At 40.0% G+C, this 25,914-nt stretch overlaps 1 protein-coding gene across 9 annotated transcripts in view; it reads left to right on the forward strand.

Moving 5' to 3' along the window:
- DOCK3 (dedicator of cytokinesis 3) overlaps positions 1 to 25,914 on the forward strand; it is a 190,896-nt gene that overhangs the window by 59,856 nt on the left and 105,126 nt on the right. For all 9 annotated transcript variants that reach the window (XM_027730440.2, XM_027729947.2, XM_027729618.2 and 6 more), the window contains exons 6-9: positions 1,497 to 1,645; positions 6,993 to 7,077; positions 14,403 to 14,444; positions 15,823 to 15,977. In XM_027730440.2, the coding sequence (XP_027586241.1) occupies positions 1,497 to 1,645; positions 6,993 to 7,077; positions 14,403 to 14,444; positions 15,823 to 15,977 (431 nt within the window). The remainder of the gene's footprint in view (positions 1 to 1,496; positions 1,646 to 6,992; positions 7,078 to 14,402; positions 14,445 to 15,822; positions 15,978 to 25,914) is intronic.

Consider the following 25,914-nt stretch of genomic DNA (forward strand, 5'->3'; position numbering starts at 1 on the left):
TAGCTTATCAAAAGGGATTGCATTGATGTTTGTTTTCCTAAGTCATGCAAATCTAGTGGTCTTATAGGAAAACAAACTCAAGTAGGTGGAAGTTCTTTTTTCATCTCATCTTTGCTGTTTTTGGTAAAACAAGTCAAAACCACTTGCTCTAATAATGTGTTTCAATAGAAAACACTTATGTTTCTCTTTGTGGATGTTCCTCCATCAGACCTAGTCTTGATAAATGCAGGTGTCTCTACTTAGAGAGCTTTTATAAACCACTCATGGACGAGCAGATCTGTGATCAAGGCAGTGCCAGCTTGTGCAGGCTCAGTGTCAGTCCATCTGGTCACTGTTTTCCTAAGTGAGACTCAAACATTTCAGGCCTTTCAAAGCAGTGGGAATGGAGCTCAGTTGTTTAAAAAACAACATCCAGCTGCAACAGGCGAGCTTGCTTTTCCTGCTGGGATTCACTGCACATTGGCTGTTCTGTGCAGGGAGGAGACGGGGCTGTGCAGGCAGGAGCCACTTTGCCACACAGTTGTGATCCAGCAGATAGTGGAGTAGTTTGGACACACGGCCTTATCTTAGGGATGGCCTTGGTTGTTGGCCCCAGACTTGCCTTTTTGTGGACTTCCCATGTAGTTATTTTCTGCAGGGGAAAAAAAGTATTTCCTTTTCTGTCTGGTTTTGGGGGATTTGGTTTGGTGGGTTTGGGGGAAGGTTTTTTTTCCATAATTGAATAATACTAGTTCTTTTGGAAAGGATTGTGGTGTTAGTTGTTTTGTTGGGTTTTTTTTTAAATTGTTTTATTTTCTTTACTGATGGTGGTGGTGTGGAGTTTTTTTATTGTCTGTGGTGATTTTTCTCTTTCAAAGTAGTTTTACTGGTGGATTTTCTCATTAACTGCTTTAGTCCCTTTTGGAGTGCAGGTAATGAATATTCATGTCTCCCCCTCAACATAAATACCTGAGTAAATATTAGCAATTGCAATATCAAAAATATTGAGAATATTTTTTTGTTGGGGTGATTAATTGATGCTAACTGTTCAGAACCATTCAGTTCACTGCTGACTGAAACCAAGCTTTTTCACCTCTCCATCACTATAAATCTTTGAATTTATTGTATGTTTGGAATAAGCAATCCCTGCTGTGTATAATGAATCCTCTTCTCTATAGCATTAAGTTCCATCAGAAAATGGGCCTCTTAGCAGATTGAGCCTAAACCTTAGGGATAAGAAGTTATTTAGTTTAAATAGCACGAGTTGACACCACTCTTTGATGTAAATATTTTAAAGCATGTAAAAACTGGATTGATGTTCCTCTAGGGCAATTCAATGACAGTGTGGGAACTTATTAATCTCTTTCTTTCTCTCTTTCTTTCTTTCTTTCTCACACTCTTTCCCTTTCCAAACTTATTAACTCCCCCTCCCCTTTCTTTCCACTGCTTTTCTCCCTCCCTGCCTCTTTCTTTCTCTCTCCCTCCTCCCCTCTGCTCCCCAAACCGTGCCTCTCCAGAAGCACAAGGTGGATCTTTTCTACAAGCTGCGGCACGTGATGAACGAGCTCATTGACCTGCGCCGGCAGCTGCTCTCGGGGCACCTCACCCAGGACCAGGTGCGGGAGGTCAAGAGGCACCTCACGGTGAGGCTGGACTGGGGCAATGAGTAAGTACCTGCTGCCACCTCATCCTTCTCGTTCTTCTCAAGTAGCTTTTATTAACAAAAACCCCCGACAGGACGTTTTCTTTCCGCAGGTAGAACGTGGGATTATTCAGAAATCCAATAGAGCTTTTTGCAGTGAGTTTGTTGCACAGTTCTGCTGTTGCTATGAAAGGAGCTCTTTACTGGTAGGCCTTTTCTAAGGCTCTCTGCACTTTTAGAAGGATTAGGTCACTTTACTTACTGTGTATCAGTCTAGGAAATAATAGGGAGGATGTGTTCAGAGCTACTAAACCCACATTTTTTTCCACGGAAGAAGTATTTTAATGGTTGGTGCAAGGAGTAGAGAATCTCACAGTTAACAGGGACATGGGAGCTGAGGCTGTGATATTTGGACTTTTTATATAATGACGTTTCTCAGAGGTTTAGACTCTCCTTTGTCAGTTCTGTGGTGAATTTGTGGACGGTTTTTTTTTTTTTAAAGCCAGGCAACTGCAATACATTCACATAGAAATGGTAATAAATTGCCATTAGACAAAAACTGGCCCTTGGCCAGCATTGTTTGCTCTGAGCTGTGTATCAGACAGGTAAGTTGTGCATGACACAAGTATGACTCTCACTCTCAGGCATACAGTGACTCCTTTTCCACCAGGAGTGGGATTAGTCCTAATTAGCATGTGGGAGTGGGGAGGAATCCTGTAAGTTGGTGACTAAGGAAGAAAATCCAGTATTTTTCACTAAGCTCTGTTTGACTGAGTTCCTTAGTCACCCCCTCACAGTCTGCTCTGAGGGACATACCTGAAGTTTAGCGAGCCCCCAGCTTACGTTTCATGTCTCTCTTGTTGAAAGCAAGCTCTGAAGGACATGAATAGATTGCATCATCATTGCTCTGCAGTGCAGAGTTAGATATTTCCCATTCTCATTCCCAGTAGAATAAATGGGAACCAAGAGACTGTTTTTGAACGTTACACCTGCCTGTTTTTGCTCAGAGTTTATGGATGAAATTAGCAACAGGAAGCAGCAAAAATGTTGTAAAAAAAAAAGATGAGGAGAGCAGAGAGCAGTTCAGCTGTGAAGAGGATAGGTTGTTCTATGAGGCAGCTGTAGACTTTTCTTTAATGTAAAATCACTAAATAGGAAGATCAGTAAGACTGTAAGTTAAATCTAATGTGTGACAGTTATGGAGAAGCATCAGTGAAATCAGTAAATATGAGTGTGTTCATGATTATGTTCATCTGCTCAGGATGCTTGTGTGGGGAAAGAAGAACAGGTATTGAACTCCCTAGAGAGAAAGGTACATAATAGCAGAGATACTTGCAGTATTTAAATTTAAATGTCTGGGAATTGGAAGGTATATCTGCAACATTGCTCTTTTCCATAGAATTTCTGGAAGAGTTCTTCCACTTTCTTCTGTCTCCCCTCTCTGAGTTTTACTATAAAACTTAGGACCACCTGTCTCAATCTGCTAAAAAACCTGATGATTTTCATATGTATGTTCACACAGTACTGCCCTTTCTCAAATATTATAATAATGTTCATTGCTTATTCTGTCATAATGGAGATTTGCAAATAAAAGAAATGAAAACCGTTGTTATTAACATGCATTGCTGTTGACTGAGAAGGTTGAATACCTGCAGTTCAAGCAGGGCTTTAATTATTCAAGGTAGAACCACCGAACATGAGATATTCCATGACCAAGTAGCTTTCAGGAAACAGGTAATCTTACACATCTGGTATGTAGTGTTTGCTAATTTAGTGAAAAGCCACTTTTATCCTGCCATTGGTCATTACTCAGTGATATTGTTTGGGAAGGAGTGATGCAAGTGTGAAATGTTTGGCACTTCTGGCACCACCAGTGAGGGGGGGATTTTCAGTTTGTTGAACTGGTGTCATTTTCCCCTAAATACACTGACAGTGTTTCTGGAAGCCATTTCTTATTTGTCTAAGAGAAATAAAATGATACTAAATGAGGCTTTGATATACTGAGAGAAGGAATCCAAGGAAAATTGGTGGCTGCAAAATTAAAGTGGAAAAGATCAAGGTAAAGTGAACATTTTTGGAGGAGAGGAAATGAGATCGTGCACACTGCAGAGACGTGATGAGCTCTCCCAATCTGTTCTTCAAAACTGGATGTTCATCTTAAAGACCTTTTTTTTTCAGTCTTTAGGCATATTGCTGCAAGGTTCTTCTAGGAAGAGTTGTTAGGACTTGTGGTTTTATTAATTCTAAATGCTGTAGAGTTTGTATTGTAAATAAATGACCATACTGTACATTAGGATCATTCTTCCAAATTGCCATTAAACCCAGATTGATTTTCTCTAGAAGCCCAGTTAACGTTGTGTGTTCATCCCTTTCAGTATTGAAAAGGTCTGTAATTTTGTCAGTCAGTTTGTTTTTATATTACTTGAGAGAAAGGTATGTAGTGATTTTAGGTGGTGGATTTCTAAATTATTTTTCTCCCTAAGAAAGGAAAATTCTAAAGACTTCTATGTAGAAAAGGGAGAATGTCTAAATGGCAGGTGGAAGTATCCCAGGCATGTGCTATCAAGAGGTAATTCATGGGTTTGGGGTTATTTTGTAGGTATAGTTGGTAAATATTTTTGAAAGGCGGTTCAGTGTGAAGGCAGAATAAAAGAGCACAAGAATTTGCTTGTAAGAGGAAGTATTGTGGAGAGAGGAACTGTCAAATAAACAAACCAGCACATTATGTAATTTTTATGCATGCTATGTTTTGGAGAAATACTGCTTGGCAGCTGCTGCCCCCAGTATTTGGTAATAGAGAGTGAAAGTGGGCCACTGCCTGTCGTTGCTGTTCCAAGCATTATGTTGTCAGTCCTGCACAGACTAAAAAATAATTGATACAAATGGAATGTATAAAGCTGAACTTGCACCTGCACAGCAAATGGCAGCGTGCTGGTACCACAGCAGAGACACCTTTATTTGCAGGGAGCAAGTATTGTGCAGGATTAACATAGTATTAGAGAATGAGAATCTTCTGGGCTCAAAATCCACGGTGTTAAGGGATTTAACTAAAAATAGGATATTAGATAAGTTTCACAGGGATGCTACTGCAGTTGTGTTGAACATCATTAAGTAGAAGATAATACGTTTGTCATGTGTTGAGTAATGAGTCCAACCACTGTTTGACCTCAGTTCTCCAGAGAGTTGGAATGATGCAAATACAACCATGTCAGGCTGGGATTGGCTCTACCAGGTTTTCCTGAAGAACTTTATTAGGGCTTTGGAGCTGCCCTGGAGCTGTAGTGCAGGGACAAGTGGGTTTGATAACGTTAGTAGGAAATTATTTGTTCTTATCTGTGTGTTGAGGAGAAATTCCTTTATCAATGTACTTTAGGAGTGGGGGGGTGTGTACACGTGAATGACGGGGTATTTTGGAGGTTGTTTGGATATTCAGATTCAGGAAAAATTCTGTGAATGAATTTGATGAGCATTAACATTTTTTTCAAAAAAACTTTACAGTGATCTCTTACTGCCTTTACCTGTTACCATTTTTATAAGTAGGCTCAAATGGCAGCTGCAGTCAAGGATTACCTGGTGCATTCTTGTTTCAGTCTTTTTCATTTGGTAAATAGATACAGTCATTTTCATCTTTGCAGCTGCAGTTTTCAGATGCTCGTCCTGAGCCACAGATAACTTGTGTTTGATGGGTTTAATCAAAACAAAACGTGCAGAAGGTGTAAAACCATCACTTTCACAATGGGGCATTAGAATTTAGAAATTGGTATTTGACATGAAACTGCACTGAAGAAGAAAAACAGTTCCTTATTTTTCCATTGAAAATATAATTGATTTTGGCAAAGAACTAAGAATGTGGAAACTCCAGTTTGTCAGTAGGATATTTTAATGATTACAATGTTGCCTAACAGTTGTTTGCCAGCAAGGGAACCAGAGCTGAGCTATATTTTGGGATGTGATGATTTAGGGATATAAATAAAGAAGGAAAATTGCATTAGGCAAAGTTTCAAAAAGAACTGAGGAGTTTGGAAACTTCTCGGTCAAATGTTTCAAAGTCTGTGGTGAGCAGAGGTAAGGGAGCTTCTCCTACAAACCCCTGGTTCTCCCTTCTGTTGTTTTAAGCCAATTGCTCAGAGAGAGACTCTAATGCCTGCAGCCTTGTGTTTATTGCTCCATACAATTACTCTGCAGTACCAGAGAGGTTTTTTTCCCATAAAATTTTTCATTTGCCATCAGGAACAAGTCTGTGCAGAATGTTTCCCTCTCTGATTACAAAATTAAATTGACTTTTGCTTTTCTTTTGTAGTTAGTGACAGAAGGAGTGCAAAGGTAGTTCATAAGGGCACCTCTTCTGTAATTTTTTTTTTTCTTTAAGACTATTAAGAATTTCAGTATAAAATATCCATAAGTGAAGAGTCAGTTACATAAGACAAAAGCAGGAAAATGGTTAATTCATGTGTTTCTTTAATTTAGTCCTAGCGTGTGTGTTGAGAGTAGATTTTTTTTGTGATGCTCAGAACTCTTTGTGCCTCAGAACCTGTTGATCCATGGAGTGAAACTTGGGGTTTGTCACCTTTAAGGTTGTCTTGTTCTGCAGTTTACAGTTATTAATTAATTGTTATCAGTTTTTCATTTATTTGTCTGGCTGAAAAATATTATTCTGTCTGCTGCTCACATGCAGCTGGGACTTGAACTTCTGCCTTTACTGCTGAATTCCTTAACTAGTCATCTTTTTTGCACTGGGATACTTTTTTTTAGTAGTTTATATATTTGATTGGAGCCAACATATTCTTTTCAGAGTAATTAAAAGACTTTTGTGTGTGTGTGTTACAAATACAGATTAAAGTTCTTGTTATTGCAGTTATTATTTATTATTTAGAAAAAATGATAAGTTAACATAGTGATGAAGTTGGGGGTTAAGTTGTACGAACACCAGGAATATCAAAGCAGCTTCCCAAGGCTCAGGATCTGTTTGCACATTTGAACAGGGCTGCTAATGGAACTTTTTCATTATTTGGTGAAGGAACTTACTCAAATCCTGCAGCAGAAACCAGAGTACAAGCTTTATTTGCCTGTGACTTTCCCGTGTTTGAAATTACCTTGTTTTGGGTACTGCACCAACATATTGGCCAAAAGCCTCACCCTGCAGTAATTGCTGGAACTCCACTGAGGTCAGGGAACAAAAAATAACAAGTTCATGGTGGGGTTTTGTTTGATAATTAATTTTATTTCGAAGGGTATCTGTTTATTGATTCCCAGTTGCAGTAAGATGAAGCAGTTCAGTATTTCCCTGTGGCTGCCCCTGTGAGCACACGTGGCAGGTCCCAGGGAACACTGATGTGTTACACTCACCACTGCTCCTTCCTTCTCTTTGCAGACACCTGGGCCTGGATTTAGTGCCTCGGAAGGACTTTGAGGTTGTGGATTCAGATCAGATCAGTGTTTCAGATCTTTATAAAATGGTAAGAAATCCGTGGGAGATGCCTCTGGGTTTTGACTACGGGAGGGAAAGAAGGGAAAGTTTTTTTTCTTCACTCTTACATGTTTTCTTGAATGGTGCTGTAGGCTGAGTCCTCTTCATGTGCATCCTGACCACCAGAACAGTGTCTCTGGTACCCTGAATTTAGTAAGAATGAAACAACTTTCTTTTGGAAATGGCATACTTAGATACATTTGAATCCCAATTTATAAAGTAACATGATGTGAAAACTGGTGAAGGTTTCTCTGAGTCCAGAATATCCATGAGAGCCAGTGTTTGATTCTTTCAGGAGATTTGGGAATGAAGAATTAAGTGAAAAGTCTGCTTTTAGGAGTTGCATGGATAATAAACACCTTTGCCCTGTTACAAAGATTTTTGATCTCACAGAAAAGGGGAGGGAGACCAGTGAATAATTAAATTTAAGCCAAACTATTCCTTGAATGTTAAGGCCATCTCTGTTGTGTGGCAGTGCCCTTTAGAAACCACATGTGGTGCATATGAATAAGAATGTTTGGGTTTTCAGGTGAGGTAGTTTAATTCCTTTATTGGAGTAAATTCCAAATTCTGTCGTTATTACAGTCCTATAGTGAAGTTACAGTTGTTCTGGAAATGTGAATTGTGCCATTAATGAACTGTAAAGTCATCAGTGTGCATTTTACAAGTTAACCATGTTTGGATTCTTTGTTAGTGAGAATAATACTATTAAAGATAATTTGGTTTGGACTGTGTAAAGGGAGAAACAGCATGTAATGTTCAGCATGTAAACAGCATGTAAAATTCAGCAAAGTGAATGAAAAGCCTTCCTCAGATGCTATTTTATCTAAAAAAGCCCCAAAACAACACAAACAAAAAACCTCAGCAATTGTTTTATACAACTTCTCAGCTTAATGTCTGCCAAAGAAAACAGTGGCTTTCCTACATAAGTACTGTTATAGTGCCACTCACTTCTAGTAAGCTTTTAATTTTCTGTTTTAAAATGAATTTGACTTTTGGCTGTGTAAGATTAGGGAGTGATAGGTCTGTGTCTAGGTGGAGTTTTTTGATATGCAAGATGTACTTTTCCCTGAAACAAAAGCATGTTTTGTAAGCAGTCTGATGCTGTTGCTGGTTGGGATTATTTGCACCATTTCATGGAAAAAAATAAGAATTGTTACTGAAGAAATATGGAAGTGCATCACTCTGTAGTGCTAATTTTTAATGTCGGTTCCCAATTTGCCATAGTCTGAGGAGAGTTTGGTGCTATCACAGCCAGAGTTTTCCTTCAATACAGTATGGAAGTAACTTGGTACCAAATTCAATCAGTAAGGACTCGGAGAATGCAAGATTAGTTGCTGGCAGGACTGGTTTAGTACTCAGTGTTTCATTCTGCACGTTTTCTTACTCTGAATACTTGGAGTACTGCAAATAACCAGTATTTATTATCAGAGCAGTCTGCTTATGTCACTCAAGTCCTGAAGAGAATGTCCCCAGCACATCGTGCTGCTCCATCCTGGGCTGGTATCAGGACCCAACCATTAGTCACTTCACACTTCACTGTTACTGCAGTTTGTAGATTCAAGAAGACAGTGCTGTCTGATCACATCTACCTCATGTCAGGAGGCAATTTCAGGAACCAGAGCAGCTGAAAAACTGTTGGTTTTGTAACACAAAATTTGTTAGAAATTAATAGAAGGGAATATTGGTGATTTTAGGTAGTTAAAGGTTTGGGGTTTTTTATGTGGTTTAGGGATTGTTTTTATTATTTAACAAAAGACAGGGCGAGAATCCTCCTTACTCCTGGCAAAATACTGAAGGGATTCTCAAATGAGCAGCGAGGTTTTACATTGTATGTTTGCAGGAATAGTTGGGAGAGCCAAATTACTTTCTCCCTTTTGCAGGGTTGTAGAATGTTAAATGTATCATGGGGAATAGTCTGGTGTTAGCAGAGCAATGGAGGAGGGGACACACCAGGCTTTCCCCTCTGTCACAGTTTGTTGTCAGGCACTTTATAGCGATCATTAGACTTAGCATCGCTCTCCTTGGTAAATTTGGAGTCTTCAAATCTGAGCATGTTTTTTAGCTCTCATGTTTCATTGCTAAGTATATTTGTGACTACTGTATGATACTGTGTTCATCTCCTTGTCAGAACTGTTGTGCTTTGAGGCCTCCTCCATCCTGTTTCTCCAGGTTACTCATTATGAAGCAGAACGCCAGTGGCTGCAGGACAAACAGCATTTGTCAGGAGTTGTTCCTTTGCTCCTGAAGGAAACCAAATTGCCCTTTTCGTATGGCAATGTTTGTGATTTTTACCAGTATGACAGAACACTTTAAAAATTTATATTGCTTTTGAAATGGTGGGAAAATATGTTCTCAGAATTCCACCACAGAGCTCCGTGCTGGAGTTGCCGCTGGATTGAAGTTGTCATTTAGGAACAAGAAGTCCTGCAGAATGTCAGAAACACTTGGATGGCACTTTTTAGTGAAGGGGGTTACAAGACACAAATGTCTGAAGTTGTTTCAAAAATTGGAAATGTTCAAAGCTGGTGATTAAATGAGTTTAGCTGTTTTATAAATTTATTGATTTAGATGTGCGTCTGTGGGAGGTGCATGAAAGGCACAGCTGTTGGCTGTGTAACTGCTACAGCTCAGCCATTTCTTCCAACTGTATGAAAGAAATACCCTAAGTTTACCAGAGTTCCTAATAAACAAAGTTCCTAAATGAATAGTTTGAGATTAATGCTGCCATCACCTCATAACTGCTCATGCTTTATTCAAATGGGAAATGTGATTGGTAAGAAGGCATAGTTATAAAACTTGAAGATGATAATTCAGTTGCCCAGAACTCTGGTAGAAAAGGAAACCAGCTGGACACAAACTGTGCAGGAAAGCACTGAAATCTCGTTGTGTTTCTTTTTTGGTTGTTGTTTGTGTACATTTGGTTCTAAACCCCAGGAATAAGTCAGATGAGAATATGAAGATAAAAAGCAGTTTGAGACTGACTTGGTAATGATGAGATTCACTTACCAAGCATTGTCAGGAAAGGGAGGATGAAGAACAACACTAAAAGCTCATATTGGTAGATAAGATATCCTGAGAAAGAAGTTTAATGGGAAGAGAGAGGGAAGGAGAATTGGTATCTGTTTCAGTAAATTAAGAACCACAAGATTCTCACTAAGAAGCAAAGTTGGATAAATTAAGAATTCTTTGTCATTAGAGTGAAAGGGATATCGAGGTTACCAAGAGCAAGAATAGAAGAACAGAATTGTAGCAAAGTATAGTAGAATAGCACAGGTGAGTAAATAAAAAAATTAGAAAGGCAATGCACAAATTCAATGTAACAGGCAAATATGGTCAATTGTATCAAGAAACAGTTTTATATAAATAATGTGGTAGTAATTGGGAAACTAAAGAAATGTTTTGTACTGGGGGAAACCAGTTGGCACACGGTGCAAGAAAATACTGTGGCATTTAATGTCCTTACCCTGCTGAATTCTGATAAGGTGGTAACTTTATGTAGTAGTTATCAGTTCCAGGGGATTGAGAACTATATCCATGTCAGTTGGGATGTCTAACATCAGACATGTTAGTGATAACCATTGGAAAGGTGGGTAAGGTTCCAGAATGCAGCAAAGGGCAAGCAAACTTTACGCCTTAAAAAAAAGATCTTGGAGGAGGAGAAGCTAATAGTTATCTGCCTGTAAAAAATGCTGGGGGTAAAAAACATTAGTTATTTGCAACAAGAAGGTGAGTAACAGTGAGCATTAACTTCTTCAAAATAAGCAATTTTTAGAAGTTACAATGTACTTCCAGAACAAAAATAAGTCTAGTGGATAGAAGAAAAGCAGCTGATGCCATATTTCAATTTTCATAAAGATTTTAAGTATTTGGTTGGTTTTTTTTAATTGGAATTCTCCTAAAGTCATTAGTTTCAGATGAAATTACTGTAAACAGAGAGCTAATTAGAAAACCCATACTCAAAAAAAAAGAAAGTGAAGAATGTTTGTCAATAATTTGATCAAATAGGAGGGATGAATCTGCTGAATTTCATGTTTAATTAAGGACTAGATGCTGAAATAGGGAGTCTGCTTACTAAATATGTAAATTCCACAAAGTTGGAAGTAGTGTGTCTGACTATTTCATGGGACTAAAGGGTCAGAATTCCAAATAATGTAGAGAAATTGAAGCAATTATACAAGAAGTGTAGGCTGCAAGTGAGAATCATCAATGCAAGGTTTGAACTTCTGCAGTTAATTGTTCTCTCTGAAGTACAGGCTGGGACACTACAAGCTTAAGTGGGTTTGTAGAGGAGATATGAGTATTATAATGAAGTCACAAGCTGAATTAATTAATCTTTTCATCCTAATGATGGACAAGACAAAAATCAGTGAGCTGAGGTTACGATAACAAGGAATCAGTTTAAGCATCAGAAAGCACTTTGATAAGGAAAGATATACTGAACATCTTATCTGTTCAAGTTTGCACAACTTTACCAGGCAACTCCCTTTTGGGAAAAATAAAACTGATTTATTTTTTTTTTCTAGAAGGAAGATGGATAATTTCCTAACAGTCCTATTTTTATGTCACCTTGTCATGCTGTTCAGGTTGGAAGGGGCCTCGGGGGAGATCTAGTCAAGCTTCCTGCTCTCAGTGCAAAGTCAATATTGAATTCAGACCAGGCTGCTCAGAGCTTTGTCCTGTTGGATCTTGAAATTCTTCAAGGAAAGATTCTGGGTCCCTGCTCTAATGCTTGGCTGCCTGGATGGGGTTATTTTTTTCCATGTTGGAAAGTTGGGATATCCCATGCTGTAGTTGATGACCGCAGTATTTTGGCTGCTGTGAAGCTCTGTAAAGAGCCTGTCTCAACTTGATGGTAACTTCATAGTTATAGGAAGGCTGCCCTCAGGTCACCTGCAAACCTTCCCTTCTCCAGACTCGGGATGCTGCATTCCCTCCATCCTCCTCATACACCCTGCTCTCCAGCTCCCAGCTGCTCCCCTGTCCTCGGCTGAGCACGGGGCCATATTTCAGCTGGGGTTGACTGAATGCTGAGTAAAAGGGGATAAATGTTACCCTCAGTGACAGTGGCTACATTCCTGTTAATAGAAGCAGTAAATTGTTGAAGGTCCTTGCTGCCAGAGTTCTCTCTTGACTTATGTTTGCCTTGCTTTAGTAGGACCCTGCCAGTCTGCTGCCCCCGATCTGGGAATTGATGAGACTGCAGAGGTGTCAGGGCAGACCTCTAAAGAATACACACCATCAGCCACTACCTTTGGAGCCTGACAATCCAACTGTTTATTGGGCTTTTTGGACCAGTATATTCAGTCTACCCATCCAGGTGTACCTTTACAACATGGGTACAGGAATGCTGTGGTGAGGGCCTTGCTGAGCAGAGGATAGACAACAGCCACTGGTCTTCCCTCATCTACTGATCAGGTCATTTTACACCAGAGGAATCACTTGATCCAGTATGATTTACCCTTGGTAAATCCACGTTGGCTACTTTCCATCACCCTCCCATCCAAGTACCCAAAAAAGGCTTCCAGGAGAGCATGTACACTTGGGGCACTTTGCTTAGCAAGGGTGTGTAAAAGTAACTCAGTCAGTGATTGTATTGCAATAGCATGGTCCTGAAACATAAAAGCAGAGAGTTAGTGAAATCTAATCTTTTGATTGTGGAAAAATATAAAACTTGATTGGTTTTTTGGCCACCTATTGTTACAGATTTACCTCAGTGTGCACTGTGAGCAACTGTGTTCACTGAGGAAACTGGAGCTCTTCGGACCACGTCTCATATTTATGTTGCTTGAGTTTCTCACCCACTTTTTTACTTGGATTTAAAGATGAATTTTAGTCAGAAGAAGCCAGGACACCTTGAGCAGCTTAAATAACTGGTCTTTTCTGTGCCAGCTGGTTCTGAGTGGTTGCAGGTGCCAGAAGATTCAATACACAACTCAACCACCTAAACTTAGGGGGTTTCTTGACATTCAGAAGATGATGCAGTAGTTAGACAAACAGTGGAGCTGGAGGTCATTATCTCTTTTACTGCCAGTGTGAAAGAGGACATTTTTATAACTGTGAATGTAAACAGGTGTCAAAATATGCCATTTAGAATCAGAGTTGGTTAGTTTGGAAGAGACCTTTAAGATCATTGAGCTCAGCCATTAATCCAGCACTGCCAAGGCCACCACTAAACCATGTCCCCATGTCTGCACATGTTTTGCATCCCACCAGGGATGGTGACTCCACCAGTGCCCTGGGCAGCCTGTTCCAATGCTTGGCAGTGCTTTCAGTGTGGAAATTTCCCCTGATATCCAATCTAGTAGTGAGGGGACCAAAACTGAGCCCAGGATTCAAGATGTGGCCTCACTGGTGTTGGATACAGGGCCCTTCTTGGCAGCCAATCTACTCCTTATGCTACAGTGTAAATGTTGGGTCAGAATAAGGTGTTTGGTTTGTAATAGAAGGGGAGAGAGATGGGCCAAATGAAGAGAATGTTTAATAAGGTGTGGTAGTGTCAATGGTAATATTTCAGTTTAACATGCTGATGTTGAGATGATGAGCAGGGAACAGACATGGCAGAGTCATTAATGATATGTTTTTTTAAAGCTCTCTGAAACCTTTTCAATTTAGATTAGTATTTAAATCTCCCTTTGGAGATTAAAGGGGTTCAGTGAGTCTTGCAGTCCATTTTCTGATTATAACATCTCCTTCTAGCATAAAGGGCTCTAAATACAGGATCATCCTCTGAGTTCCCCTTTGGACATGTAGCTCATTATGCTGATACTTCCTTACAGGTGTTGGGCAGCTGAAACTGTAGAGGAGTCTTCAGCCATTTATCAAGATTTCATCTTCTGATTAGAGCAAAAGGTTAAAACAAAGTCTAAAATCCATCTTTCATTCTAGATGTCTGATTTTTTTTTTTTTTAACAAATGCACCTTTTCATAGATATACTGGTAGATGAGGATTAGTGGTGAGGTATCTCCCTGTTTAACAAGAGAACACATGGGTTGTACAGTATAGGGTGATGAACTCTTGAGAAATGCTGTTACACTGTTGGAAATTCTTTCTAGCTGGTGACTGCCATTTCCTTTAAAAGTTAAGGTAAACACCCCTGTAAATGGAAGTAAGTTAGGCTAAGAAATGGCTTAACTGAGAAAAGCCTTTAGGAAAGCTAGTGGTCTTGTGAGTGATGATATACTGTGAAAAAAGGCCGAGTAAAGTTGGTAATAATTTTAAAAGTCATATTTTACAATTACTGTTTTAATGCTACACAAATATAAATATTACTTTCAAAAAGGTTTAAATTTTACTATTTTGTGTCTCCACAGCATTTGTCAAGTAGACACAGTGTCCAGCAGAGCACGTCACAGGTAAATACCACCCACATTGAAATTTTTTATTGTTTTTAAGTGTATGTAAAGGTATGATGGAAATTATTGGGTAAGTCCCTACCCATAGAACGTTTCCTCAGAAGATCCTCAGATATTTAAGTCACTAAGGTCCTTCTTCAAATTCCATTTAGGTCTTTTTTCTTTAGCTCTGGCTGTTCTTAAAAGATCATCTTCTGTAGAGAGATCAAAAGCCTCACTCTGCCCACGTGACTCTTCTTTCTACCTGCTGACACGTGGCTTAGTGGCTTCTGCCTCACATACCCTTTCTGTAGTAATGTAATCCATTCCTGGTCCTGGGATCTGCCTTTGATCTGTACAGAAGTCTGTGCTTCCATAGGTGCCTGTCCTTAAAAGAATGAGGATTTACTTGGTTTCAATTTAAAATCCAGAACAAAATTCCTTTTAAACCGGTACAAATCTCAAGCTGGAAGGCTGGAAATTTTAAGATTTTCTTTGTTGGTGTGTACCTGTCTAGAGAGCCTCGTGAGCTTAGGATATTCATGCAACTTGTTTATTAAGATCAGCATAAATAGATGCAAAGGGGTATAAAACTAAAAGCATAAATTTGCTTCTAGTTATCCCCCCTTGTTCCTTGGAAGCAGAGCCTGCCTGCCTGGCTCCCCCCTCCTGTCAGGGAGTTGTAGAGAACGAGAAGGTCCCCCCTCAGCCTCCTTTTCTCCAGGCTGAGCCCCTCCAGCTCCCTTAGCTGCTCCTCATGGGACTTGTGCTCCAGACCCTTCCCCAGCACTGTTGCCTTTCCCTGGGCACACTCAGGTCTCTCTTGCAGTGAGGGGCCCAAAACTGAACCCAGGATTTGGGGTGTGGCCTCACCAGTGTCCAGCACAAGGGGATGGCTGCTGCCCTCATCCTCTGGCCACATAAATGACATTTGTAAATGAATTGCAGCTGCTAAAAAAAAATAATGGAATAAATGTTATTCTTAAAAATGCTTTGAAGTCCATCTGCTTTAATGGAAATTCCACTAAAGTCCATCTACTTTAAATGGAAATCATCAGGAACCACCCTAGCACATCTTATTATAGTTCATTTTCACTACTAGAATAAAGCCAAAATCTGAGAAATAGGATTGACTTGGTTTACTTGATAAAATCAAATTTCAAATGCATAAACCATTTATTTCATATCTACTCAGTTATCCTGGTTTCTCAAACTATTGAAATTATAAGTGGAAAAAACAGAGGAAGAAAAGTTAAGCTAGCACGTATCTGAGGCAGAATATATTTGAGATTAAACTTCGATGGAGAAAGGAGAGCAGAATCTCAGTTAAAATGATCAGCTTGGTCACGTGTCCTTTGTTTGTGGAGAAGCACAAGTGATTTTCCCTGGTTTTGGTTAGGTGGACACCATCCGTCAGCGCCACGGGGAAGCCTGTCGCATGCCAGTGCCTCACCACTTCTTCCTCAGCCTGAAGAGCTTCACCTACAACACAATTGGAGAAGACACAGATGTCTTTTTCTCTTTGTACGATGTCCGAGAAGGCAAACAGATCAGGTAGGGGTGTGTCAAATAACTGAAAAGCTCCCTAGGGAAACAGTTCTGTACAAAAGAGAAAAAACCTGTGGTCTGTTCCTGTGACGCAGCTGAAAGGACAGAGCTGGCAAATCATAAGTTACCGGCCCTGCAATGCATGTGTGGGAATATCAGTAATAGTGGTCTTTGCATGTGCAATTTAGGGAAGCATTAAAGGCACAGAATGGCTGGATTTTGTTTAGGTTTGTGACTTTGCCTCCCCACGTTACTGAGGGTCTTGGTGTGTCGTAGCTGCCTTCTTAGGGCTGTTGCTTAAGAATCACTAATACAGGCAGGGCCAGGCTGTAGGACGGGTTTGAGAGCACTGCTGTGTGCCTGGGTGATGAATTGAGGCTCTTTAACTCTCCTCCACTCCTTGCCTTACAGGCCTGTCACAAAAAAGCTTGTTGTCATCGCTCTGCTGCCATCAGTATAAAGTATTCACATTCATCCCCATGTCTGTGCTCGCAGTACATTGAGCTAATTGGTACCAATGTTCACAAACATGAGATGTGCTGGATTTCTCCCTTACAGCTGTGTGTTTTGAAAACAGCAGAATACATAGAAGAGTATTGCAGCATTTATGTTGTGTCTTGGAAATTTAGTAAGTGTGACTTGGCCTGAAGTACAGCATGTCTGTGGGGTGTTCTGAGTTTTGGTTAAGGCATGTCCTGACAGTCAGCACAAACCATATTTGCTGCCGTAGTCAAAACTCTCCCAGTTTGCAGCAAATTAGATTTAGAGTTGTTCCAAAGTAAGGGAAGAGCCACAAAATGTTCTTTACTCTCTTCAGAAGAACATTAGTATGTGAATAATGCTCATCCAAGAAAGTTTAGAGCAGAGTGATAACAGTTTTGTAGCTCTTCAGAGTACAGCCCACTGTAAAATTGATCTATATTGGGAAGCTCTGATGACTTGATTACATCTTATAAATATGTCTGCCACTGTTTATTTAAGCAACCTTTAGATTGTCCCATAGAATATTGCAAGAATGCACAACCTGATAGAACACGATGCTTATTTTACCCTTCAAGTGAGAAACACTTGTTTTGATCATAGAGTATCCTGAGTTGGAAGGGACCCTCAAGGATCATCCAGTCCAACTCCTGGCCCTGCACAGACACCCCAACAATCCCACCCTGTCCCTGAGAGCATTGTCCAAAGTTCCTTGAGCTCTGTCAGCCTCAGGGCCGTGCCCACTGCCCTGGGGAGCCTGGTCAGTGCCCAACCACCCTCTGGGGGAAGAACCTTTTCCTGAGATCCAACCTTACTTCTCCTGACACAGCTCCGGGCCATTCCCTCGGGTCCTGTCACTGGTCACAGAGAGCAGAGATCAGTGCTGTCCCTCTGCTTCCCCTCACGAGGATGTGGAAGGCCTGAGAGATCTCCCCTGAACAGCCCAAGTGCCCTCATCCCCTCCTGTGGTTCCTCTCCACTCATCATCATCCTCGTAGCTCTCCTTTGGACACTCTCCAGTTGATGTAGTTCAGGAGTTCATGCCTATGATTCCTCTATTAAGAGAATGACCAGAAAATAGCTGTTAAAAGAGAAAGGTGAAATTGGCAAACCAAACCAAAAAAATACACTGAATTTATCGGTCTCTACCACAGAGCAGTAAAATAACAAATTATTTAGATGAGGAGAGCTGCAGGGAAGAGGAAGGGACAAGTGGACAAGCTGCTGCCAGCAGAAGTTGCTTTGAAAGGAGATGAATTGTCTTGGGCTGCATTTGCATAGTATGTAAACATTGAATGGAAAGCCTTAAGAAGGGGGTTTGCCTGTGATAAAAAAGTAAAATAATAGTTATAATGAGAAAAAAACACAAAGAGTGGTTCAGGCATATTTAAATCTATAAAGTAATGCTTTGATGTGCAAACAGATGTTATTATTTAGCTCTTCGTATTAAGCATCAGTGATCTGCTGCAGTGAAAACTGCATAATTTTTACATTTTCCTACGTCCCAGGGAGTGCTGGGGAAGAAATGTGTAATGAGGCTGAGCTCTGTTTTACAAAAGAAACCAGAAAACAGACACACATTGCTACAAATTTAGAATGATGTTTTTATATCTACTTGAAAAGATTTTCTTTCCTCTCAGGATATAGTACATTAAGGTAAAAAAAAAAAGCAAACAACAAGTAAAGCTTCTGCTCACTGCATTCTAAATGGAAGGGACAAATTCACTTCTGAAATGGTTTTGAGGTTGATAAATTGCTTACCCAAACTGCTCCTGCTGGAGGCTGAGTGGCTTTCAGTGTTACTGCTTTGGACATGTGCTAGATTACAAACCTCACTGAACCTGCTGGTGGGAAGAGTTATTTCCCAGTTAGTTAAGTGAGGAATTGGTGACATTTGCAGTGTTTTTCAAGGGCTGAAGTAACAGCAGGTCCCAGTTGTGGGTTAGCAATCAGAAGGTTGAAACAGCAGCTGAAATACAGTTTGAGGTGGTTCTCAGGTTCTGAATACAAATATGTTACTGTGTTTAATGGTTTGTGCTGTCAAAAAAAGGAGGAGCAGGCAAAGGATGACAGTGGGGAGCTCTGGACAGCAAGAATAACAATGCTACTGTTAGAGGGGTAAGACCTAGAGGTAAAAACAAGGAAAAAGTTACTTAATTTTTAGTCTGAGAGAAATATAAATATTCACATGAATATGCACTTGTAAGTGCATAGAACTTAATGGCTCAGGTCAAAAGGGATTAAAGTTTTTTGTCTTTTTTAAACTGTTTGGGATTCTTTTTTTGGTTACAAAAAAAGTCCCATCTTCTTACATACCAAAGCCATTAGTCTAGAACATAATCTTTGTCACTAAACTTTTATGCCTCAGTTTGCCTGCTACGTGGAAGTTAGAGGAAAGTAATGTGATAATTGATCCAGTGAGGAAGTAGAGCCCCACTGAGAGGTGTGCCTTGGGATGAGTGATCATGGAATGATCCGGTTGATAGTAATGTCAAAAAGGAAGGAATGAAAATGGTGATGTAAAGATGGCGAAACTCCATATGGAGGGTGTCAATAAGCATCAAACAAAGACAGGTAAACTGATATGGAGAAAAGAAATTTGAGAGTTGTTGGTTTCTTAACCATACTGTTGAAGAGCACGGAAGCAAATTGTTTTGGTATGAAGGGATGGGAAAAGACAAACTTGTAGGAAAAAAAATACAATTAGCAAAAGACATCGAGAACCAAAAAAAAAGAATAGTTCTGTAATGCTTTAGCAGCAAAAAAAAAAAAATAAATTACAAAATCAAGAAATAACTGAAGAGATTAAAGGGGACTTTAAGCCCTGAGCAGATGTTTCCAAGATAGCTGGAGTATTTAATGGCTGTTTTGCCTCAATCTCCCTAAGAAGGTCAGCTGCAATCCAGTGGCAAATGCGAAAAGTTGCAGAACAAATAAACTACTTGTTAGCACTGAGAAGCCACAAGACGATAAGTAAAAGTCAACACAGATTTGTCAAGCACAAATCACATCAGAGCCAACTAATTTTGTTCTGTTATATGGGAATGCACCTCCTGCCTCAACTGAAGAGAAGCATTAAACTTGATATGGTACAGAGGGACATACAGGCTGGATGAAACTGCTCTAAAAGAGCTGGAAACTGGTAGAAAAAGTGATCCAGGGTAGTTATTTATGCTGGATGGATGCAACAAATAAGATATATATTTAAATTTTTTGTCATTTTTTCATCATGATTTTGATGGGTGGAAATAAATTAAATTCAGTAAAGCAGTGAGGTTTGGCTTCCTATGCAAACAACAGCTCTGTTTTCCCAGGAAATGCATGGAATTATGCAGAGCTTAAAAAAATCACACATTCAAAAGCACGGTAGCAGGTTTTCTCTGAAAATAGGCTTGAAAAGTCCCAAGTGTCATGGAATCACAGAATGGCCTGGGTTGGAAGGGGCCTTTAAGCTCCCCTCACTCCACCCCCTACCATGGGCAGGGACACCTTCCACTAGCCCAGGTTGCTCCAAGCCCCATCCAGCCTGGCCTTGGACACTTCCAGGGATGGGGCAGCCACAGCTGCTCTGGGCAGCTTGTGCCGGTGCCTCCCCACTGTTAGAATGTCTTCCTAATTTCTTCCTAATATCCAGTCTAAACCTATTCTCTTATTTTTAAGCCATTCCCCCCTGTCCTGTCACTCCAGGCCCTTGTAAATAATCTCTCTTCGTCTTTCTTGTAGGCCCCCTTCAGGTACTGCAGGGCTGCAATTAGGTCACTCTGAAGTATTCTCTTCTTCAGGCTGAACAGTCCCAATTCTCTCAGCCTTTTGAGTATGGAAAAAGATAAATAAATTTTAGTCTTATTTTTCTTTATAAGGTTTATGTTTAAACATGTAAACGTTTTTTTATCTGTCTGCGTCTTAAACCAGTTACCCTACTTTACACCACTGGGATTCAAAAGTTTCTTGTCGTTTAGAAATATCCTCAGTTATGGAGAGGGAATAGAACAAAAAAGAAATTCTGATGTGATTGAATTTGGAAGCCTGGGGCCTAATGAGGAATTATGCCTGGAAAAACGGTGTTGTGCATATTTCTGCTTGTAACTCCCCCACCTGCTACTCCTACTTGCTATGCCTTTCCCAAGTCCATTTTAATAAAGACCTTGTGACTGGAGGTTTTGGAAGATGTGCTGAGTGCCCAGGGTGGTGTTGATAGGGTTGACAGAGAAAGTCCACGTGGGTGTTTCTCATACAGAATATGTTGAGCCTTTTTGTTGAGGGACCAAATGTTCCCTGTGGTGTCTGTACAAGGCATATGTTTGCTGATGGTCCCTCTCATTAATACATAGTGTTAGGAGAAGATCTCACCATCTTTCAGCTGGTCTGTTCAGTCCAAGTCACCACCACCTGGGGGGTTTTGTGTGTTTGCTTGCTCCTTTGTCCATGGTGCCTTTTCTTGCTGTCGTTTTATCTCAGTGTGACATTCTGGACACTCAGGATGATCCCTTCTGGTGTGTGGACAGTCAAGCAGATGCAGCAGTTGAGCTACCTGGGGGAAATAAGAAGTAGCCTGGGTGTGCAAGGGCAGAATTAGAAAAGGGAAAGCTCAGCTGGATTTGAATGTGGAGAGGGAGAGCAAGATACACACACATGCACACAGGGCTGCTGTTCATTGGCAGCAGGTGGAGGACAAAGGAAAATGTGGCCCAGATGCTCAGTAGGGCACTGTGTGGTGTGGCACGAGGGAAAGGTAACTAAGAACTGGTGGTTTAACTCATTAATGTTTTTAACTAAGTGGCTGGTTTAACTAATGACTGTTTTCAACTTGAGCAGTTGTGGTAGTAGCAGCAATAGGTAACTATACATATTTTTAGATGTGGATCCAGTGGAGATTGGCAACTCAGAGGTCACAATGGTAACGAAATGCTCCAGATTTTATGTCATTGATGTTGTGGTTTTGTGAAGTGTGCACTAAAAGACACTGGGGGTCCGTTCTTTGGTTTGCACTGTGCAGTGCTCAGAAGTTGGGTTGGTCCTGATTTGCTGCTCTTGTGCCATCTGCCTTGTAATCAGCTTTTCACTGACAAGGCTTACAAGATCATGTCTCTTCAGTGAACACCATAGTGTGCATTATATTTTCTCCTTCCTGCTTTATCTCTTTTTTTAATTATTAACACCCCTTATCCCAATATGCCTAATTCCAGTGTCTAGGTAACTATTTTTGCAATGTCTTCATGAAGTGATCTTTTTTTTTTTTCTTTTTCTTTTGGAAACCAATATTCCTTAGCAGATTTGCAGTATATTGCATTCTTTTGCTTCAGTTAACATATAACAAGATTTCCTAGAAGCCATCACATTAGGAATTAAATCAAATTAAGAAATTACATATGGATAGGTGGCTCTTACTCAGTTTTAGAACTGCCTTCTCTTCTACTCTGTGCTGCTGTAGTGCTTCTCTGTATGGTGCTCCCAGCACCTCTTGTTAAGAGCTTGATACAGTTTATTCACAGAAATATTAAATGTACAGTGTGCCTAAAGAGCCTATGTATGGATATGCAACCCAAAGCTGGAAAAGTTTAAAGTTAAAGAAAATGTGCTCTGGAAATGTTACTTAAGGACCCATGAAGGATGGGGAGTACAGTAGAACATGCTTCCCACATGGCCTTATAGTGTCCCAGGAAACATGAAAGTTTACTTAAGCCAAATGCTAGCAAAAAACCCCACAATTTACCCAAAGAAGGGTGGAGACCATGGGGAATACTTAGTCTGATCCTCACAGTGCATTTTGTGGATCCACATTACTGTAACTTTTTCAGTACTGCAGAAGTTTTGAAGATTGCACCTTATTTTATCTCTTAAGTTCTGTCAGGAAAAACGATTGTTAATGGTAAGAATCTGAACTTACCCCACTCAGAGGTGTGGCAAATACTTAAAATTTAGAGTCCTGTTGCATTTTTAGTGTCTGGGTGTTTCAGTGTGTTTTTTGTCAGTAGATTTTGTTTGACAGTTTTGTGTCGTCGAGGCAGCTTGGAGGGAATTTATGTCAGTTGGAGGTGGGGGAAAGGGTTAAGCAGAGAAATAAATGTACCTGCAAATGCAGAACCACGGACTCCTTCTGTTTAAGTAGTTCCCAGCTGGACCCTTAAGACTCTTAAAGCATGGGAAATTTCTGGGAATCATAGATGATGGTCAGGTTTAGGTGTATATAAATCTGTGTACGGATAACCCATTTCTTGTAGGGCTCAATGAACTGGGGGAAAGGTGCTGCACAGTGACTGACCTTGAAAGCTGTGACTGGTTCCTGGCTGTGCCGATTCCCACCCTTTTCCTGGAGGGGTCTCATTTCCATAACGCCTCACTGAGTGCACTGGTACAGAGCACAATACTCTATCCACTGAGTTTTATCATATTTCCTTTTTTTTATAAAAAATTCTGTTTCTTCAGGGCCTAATCAAATAGTTATCTAAGCTTTTCACCTTCCAACATTCTTTTTTTTTTTTTGTTTGCTTCTCTCAAACCATTCCTTTCATTTCCTTTTGCAGGCCTTCATTAATAATTCACTGTTAAGTTAAATTTATTTTGTTTTCTTCAGATCTTTATTCTTTCTCTTTGCTGTCAGTATAAGAGAAACATCCACATGGAATTAGTATAATTTCTTCCTCTGATTATAATTTAAAATAATTTTATTTCAAAAATAAAATGCTTGTTTTTTTAAGGAGAAAGAGAAAGAAAAAAGAGAGTAATGGAATTAAAATCATGCAAGAGAGTAAATTTGTGGGAGTGTGAAGCACTGCAATGAGAGGAGTGTAGGGAAGGCACAGTAACAGTGTAGTAATAATTTGAGTTGTTATTAGCTTGGACTGATTAGCATTTCACACCTTTTTTCTTTTTTTAATCTATACTAAATTGTGCCTTTGGGCTGTATCTAAATGGTGTTATGCTGTGTAACTGCAGCCTTACACGGTGAACACATAACATGTTGTTATGATATTTTTTTCTTATTGCTTAAGACATAAATGTAGACATGACTGGAGGTAATGGCCCAGACTTTGAGGGTATGATTTGCTAACAAGGGATGTTTGCTCTTATGGAAAATGCCTGTCCAAAATTTTGTCTTGAAATACTGTGTGCTGCCAGAATATACGTCCTTCTTTTACACTGTAAGTTGATGTCCTCATATGCATCATAAGCCTAAATCATTTGCACTTTAAGGTAAGGAAAGACACAGCAAATGCTCATAGAAAAACTGGTCAAAAGGTAGGGGGGGAAAACAAGGAATTACAAAATATGTATTTTTATAAACCAAACATCTGCCTCAGCCTCTCCCTCCTTAAAACAAGCAAATAAGCCCAATGATATATTAGCATAAATAGTGTGTGGTCTGTGTTATATAGTAGACAAGACTGAATTATTGTAATGATCCCATCTGCTCTTAAAATTAATCTGTTAGGTAGAAGTCTGTCCTACTGTATTCTGTCAGCTGGTGGTTTCGCAGCAGCATCATAATGGAAGCTGATCTTGACTGGAGATTGCAATTAGGAAAAGATATATTGACAGAGTATTTTCCTCCTGAAGATTCCACCAGAATTCCAAACTTCCCCCTGTCCCTCTCTGTCTGGGGCAATAAGACACAGAGCAGAGCAATGTGTCTGCTCTGAAGCAGGACTTTGTCCTTCAGTGGTTAATGTATAACTGCTTGGAGCTTTTCTAATGCAAATCAACATTTATTGGTTTGGTTGCATTATGGAGAAAGTCCTTGTTCCTGTAAAAAGCAAAATTTTCTCAAGTTCATGAAGCAACCTCGTTGCCTCATTCTTTTCTCACACTGCTTTGAATATTTACCTCAGAGTACGTGGAGGTATCAGCAAGGTTAACATCTAGCCCTTAATCAAACAGCTCATTGTGTTTCATTGAGGTGCCTTTTCACATTCTTTTCCTCCCCACTGAAGGATAAAATGTTAATCCCTTTTTTCTCAGCAGATGGCTAGGTAAAACACGTGCAGAAATGTGAGAAAACTGAGACCCACAGTGATTGCAAAATACTAGAGCTGTAGGAACCTGTCTTCTGCCCAGCTGGCCAGCACTGCAGTACAGGGCTAGGATTTAGGGATTTGGAAGCATCTATTTGTGTGTTAAAATGGAAAAGCCGTGGTCGAAGTGAGGAAAAAACACAAGCTTTCTCTTTAATGCTGTTGCTAATAGTTGATATGGAAAGATGTTTCATGTGGAAATGTGCTCGGTTTGTGGGTGGATATTGGGGAGAATGTGAGCAGTACAGTCTGTCCCAAATCTTCTGCCTTAAGAATTTAGCACCATTGACAAAGCAGTTCTCAGGAGAGAAACATGATTTGGAAACATAATTATGACTGAAAAAACACTCTTGATGAACATCATGATAGTTGGATTCAGCTACTCTAAAGTCATCTGGCATGAAATTATCTGCCCCTGTTTTTCAAGGCTGAGTCAATAAATATTCAGTGGCAATGTTTTGCTGTTAATACTGTTCTGCAGTGGTGTGTGGTGATAACTAGCAGAGGCAATATAGGTAGTGATTTCCAGTTTGTAACTCATCTCCAGATCTTGAGATACTTTCCAACCAAATTTTTTCCCTGTTAAAAATTAGCAGACAAATACGTAAAAAGTTTAAGATGTTAAAGGTGAAAAAATATTGGAGAACATCATCATCATCAATTTAAATGTCTCCTTGGCCTTGTAAACAGGTTAACTTTCAGGGCATGATCAAACTGGCTTTGGTTTTAGCAGTGTGTGAGTGTGTTAGAAAAGGAGGAGTTTCCTCAAGCTGCTGCTCACTTGTACAGTCTGGTCCTGTAGAAGTCACAATACTGCACTTGGTGGTGGTGGGAGGCTGTAAAAAGTAAATGTTTGTGACAGTGTTTAGATAGAATAGAATGAAATGCACCACTTTGAAACACTGGAGTTAGAAATTATGAATTTGTAGGGGATTTGATTTTCACTCTTTCTGCAGTAGGAGTTGTCTCTGACACAGTATTCCCAATTCAGACATCAGAGTACAAATCTGTACCAAGTTGCCGAAGGTTACCTTGACAAATTTGACAGGAATCCCTCATCTCTGTATTTGGTGATGGTCATTAGCTCCATGGTTCTCATCGTCATTTAGACATATTTTCTTCACTTTTAAACTGTCAATAGAAATGTGTATCAGCTGCTCAAAAATGTTATCAGGAAAAGTGTAGCTAAAATTACATCACTGAATCATAGGATCAACCAGGTTGGAAAAGACCTACGAGATCCTCAAGTCCAACCCTTGATCCAACCCCACCGTGGTTCCCAGCCCATGGCACTGATGCCACATCCGGTCTCATCTTAAAAACCTCCAGGAACAGTGACTCCACCACCTCCCTGGGCAGCCCATTCCAATGCCTGATTACCCTCTCTGTAAAGAATTTCTTCCTAATATCCAACCTAAACCTCCCCTGGCACAGCTTAAGACCGAGCCTTC

The sequence above is a fragment of the Pipra filicauda genome, unplaced genomic scaffold (assembly GCF_003945595.2).
Source record: "Pipra filicauda isolate LSUMZ 115617 unplaced genomic scaffold, ASM394559v2 scaffold102_size2360937_pilon, whole genome shotgun sequence".
NCBI classification, from domain to species: domain Eukaryota; kingdom Metazoa; phylum Chordata; class Aves; order Passeriformes; family Pipridae; genus Pipra; species Pipra filicauda.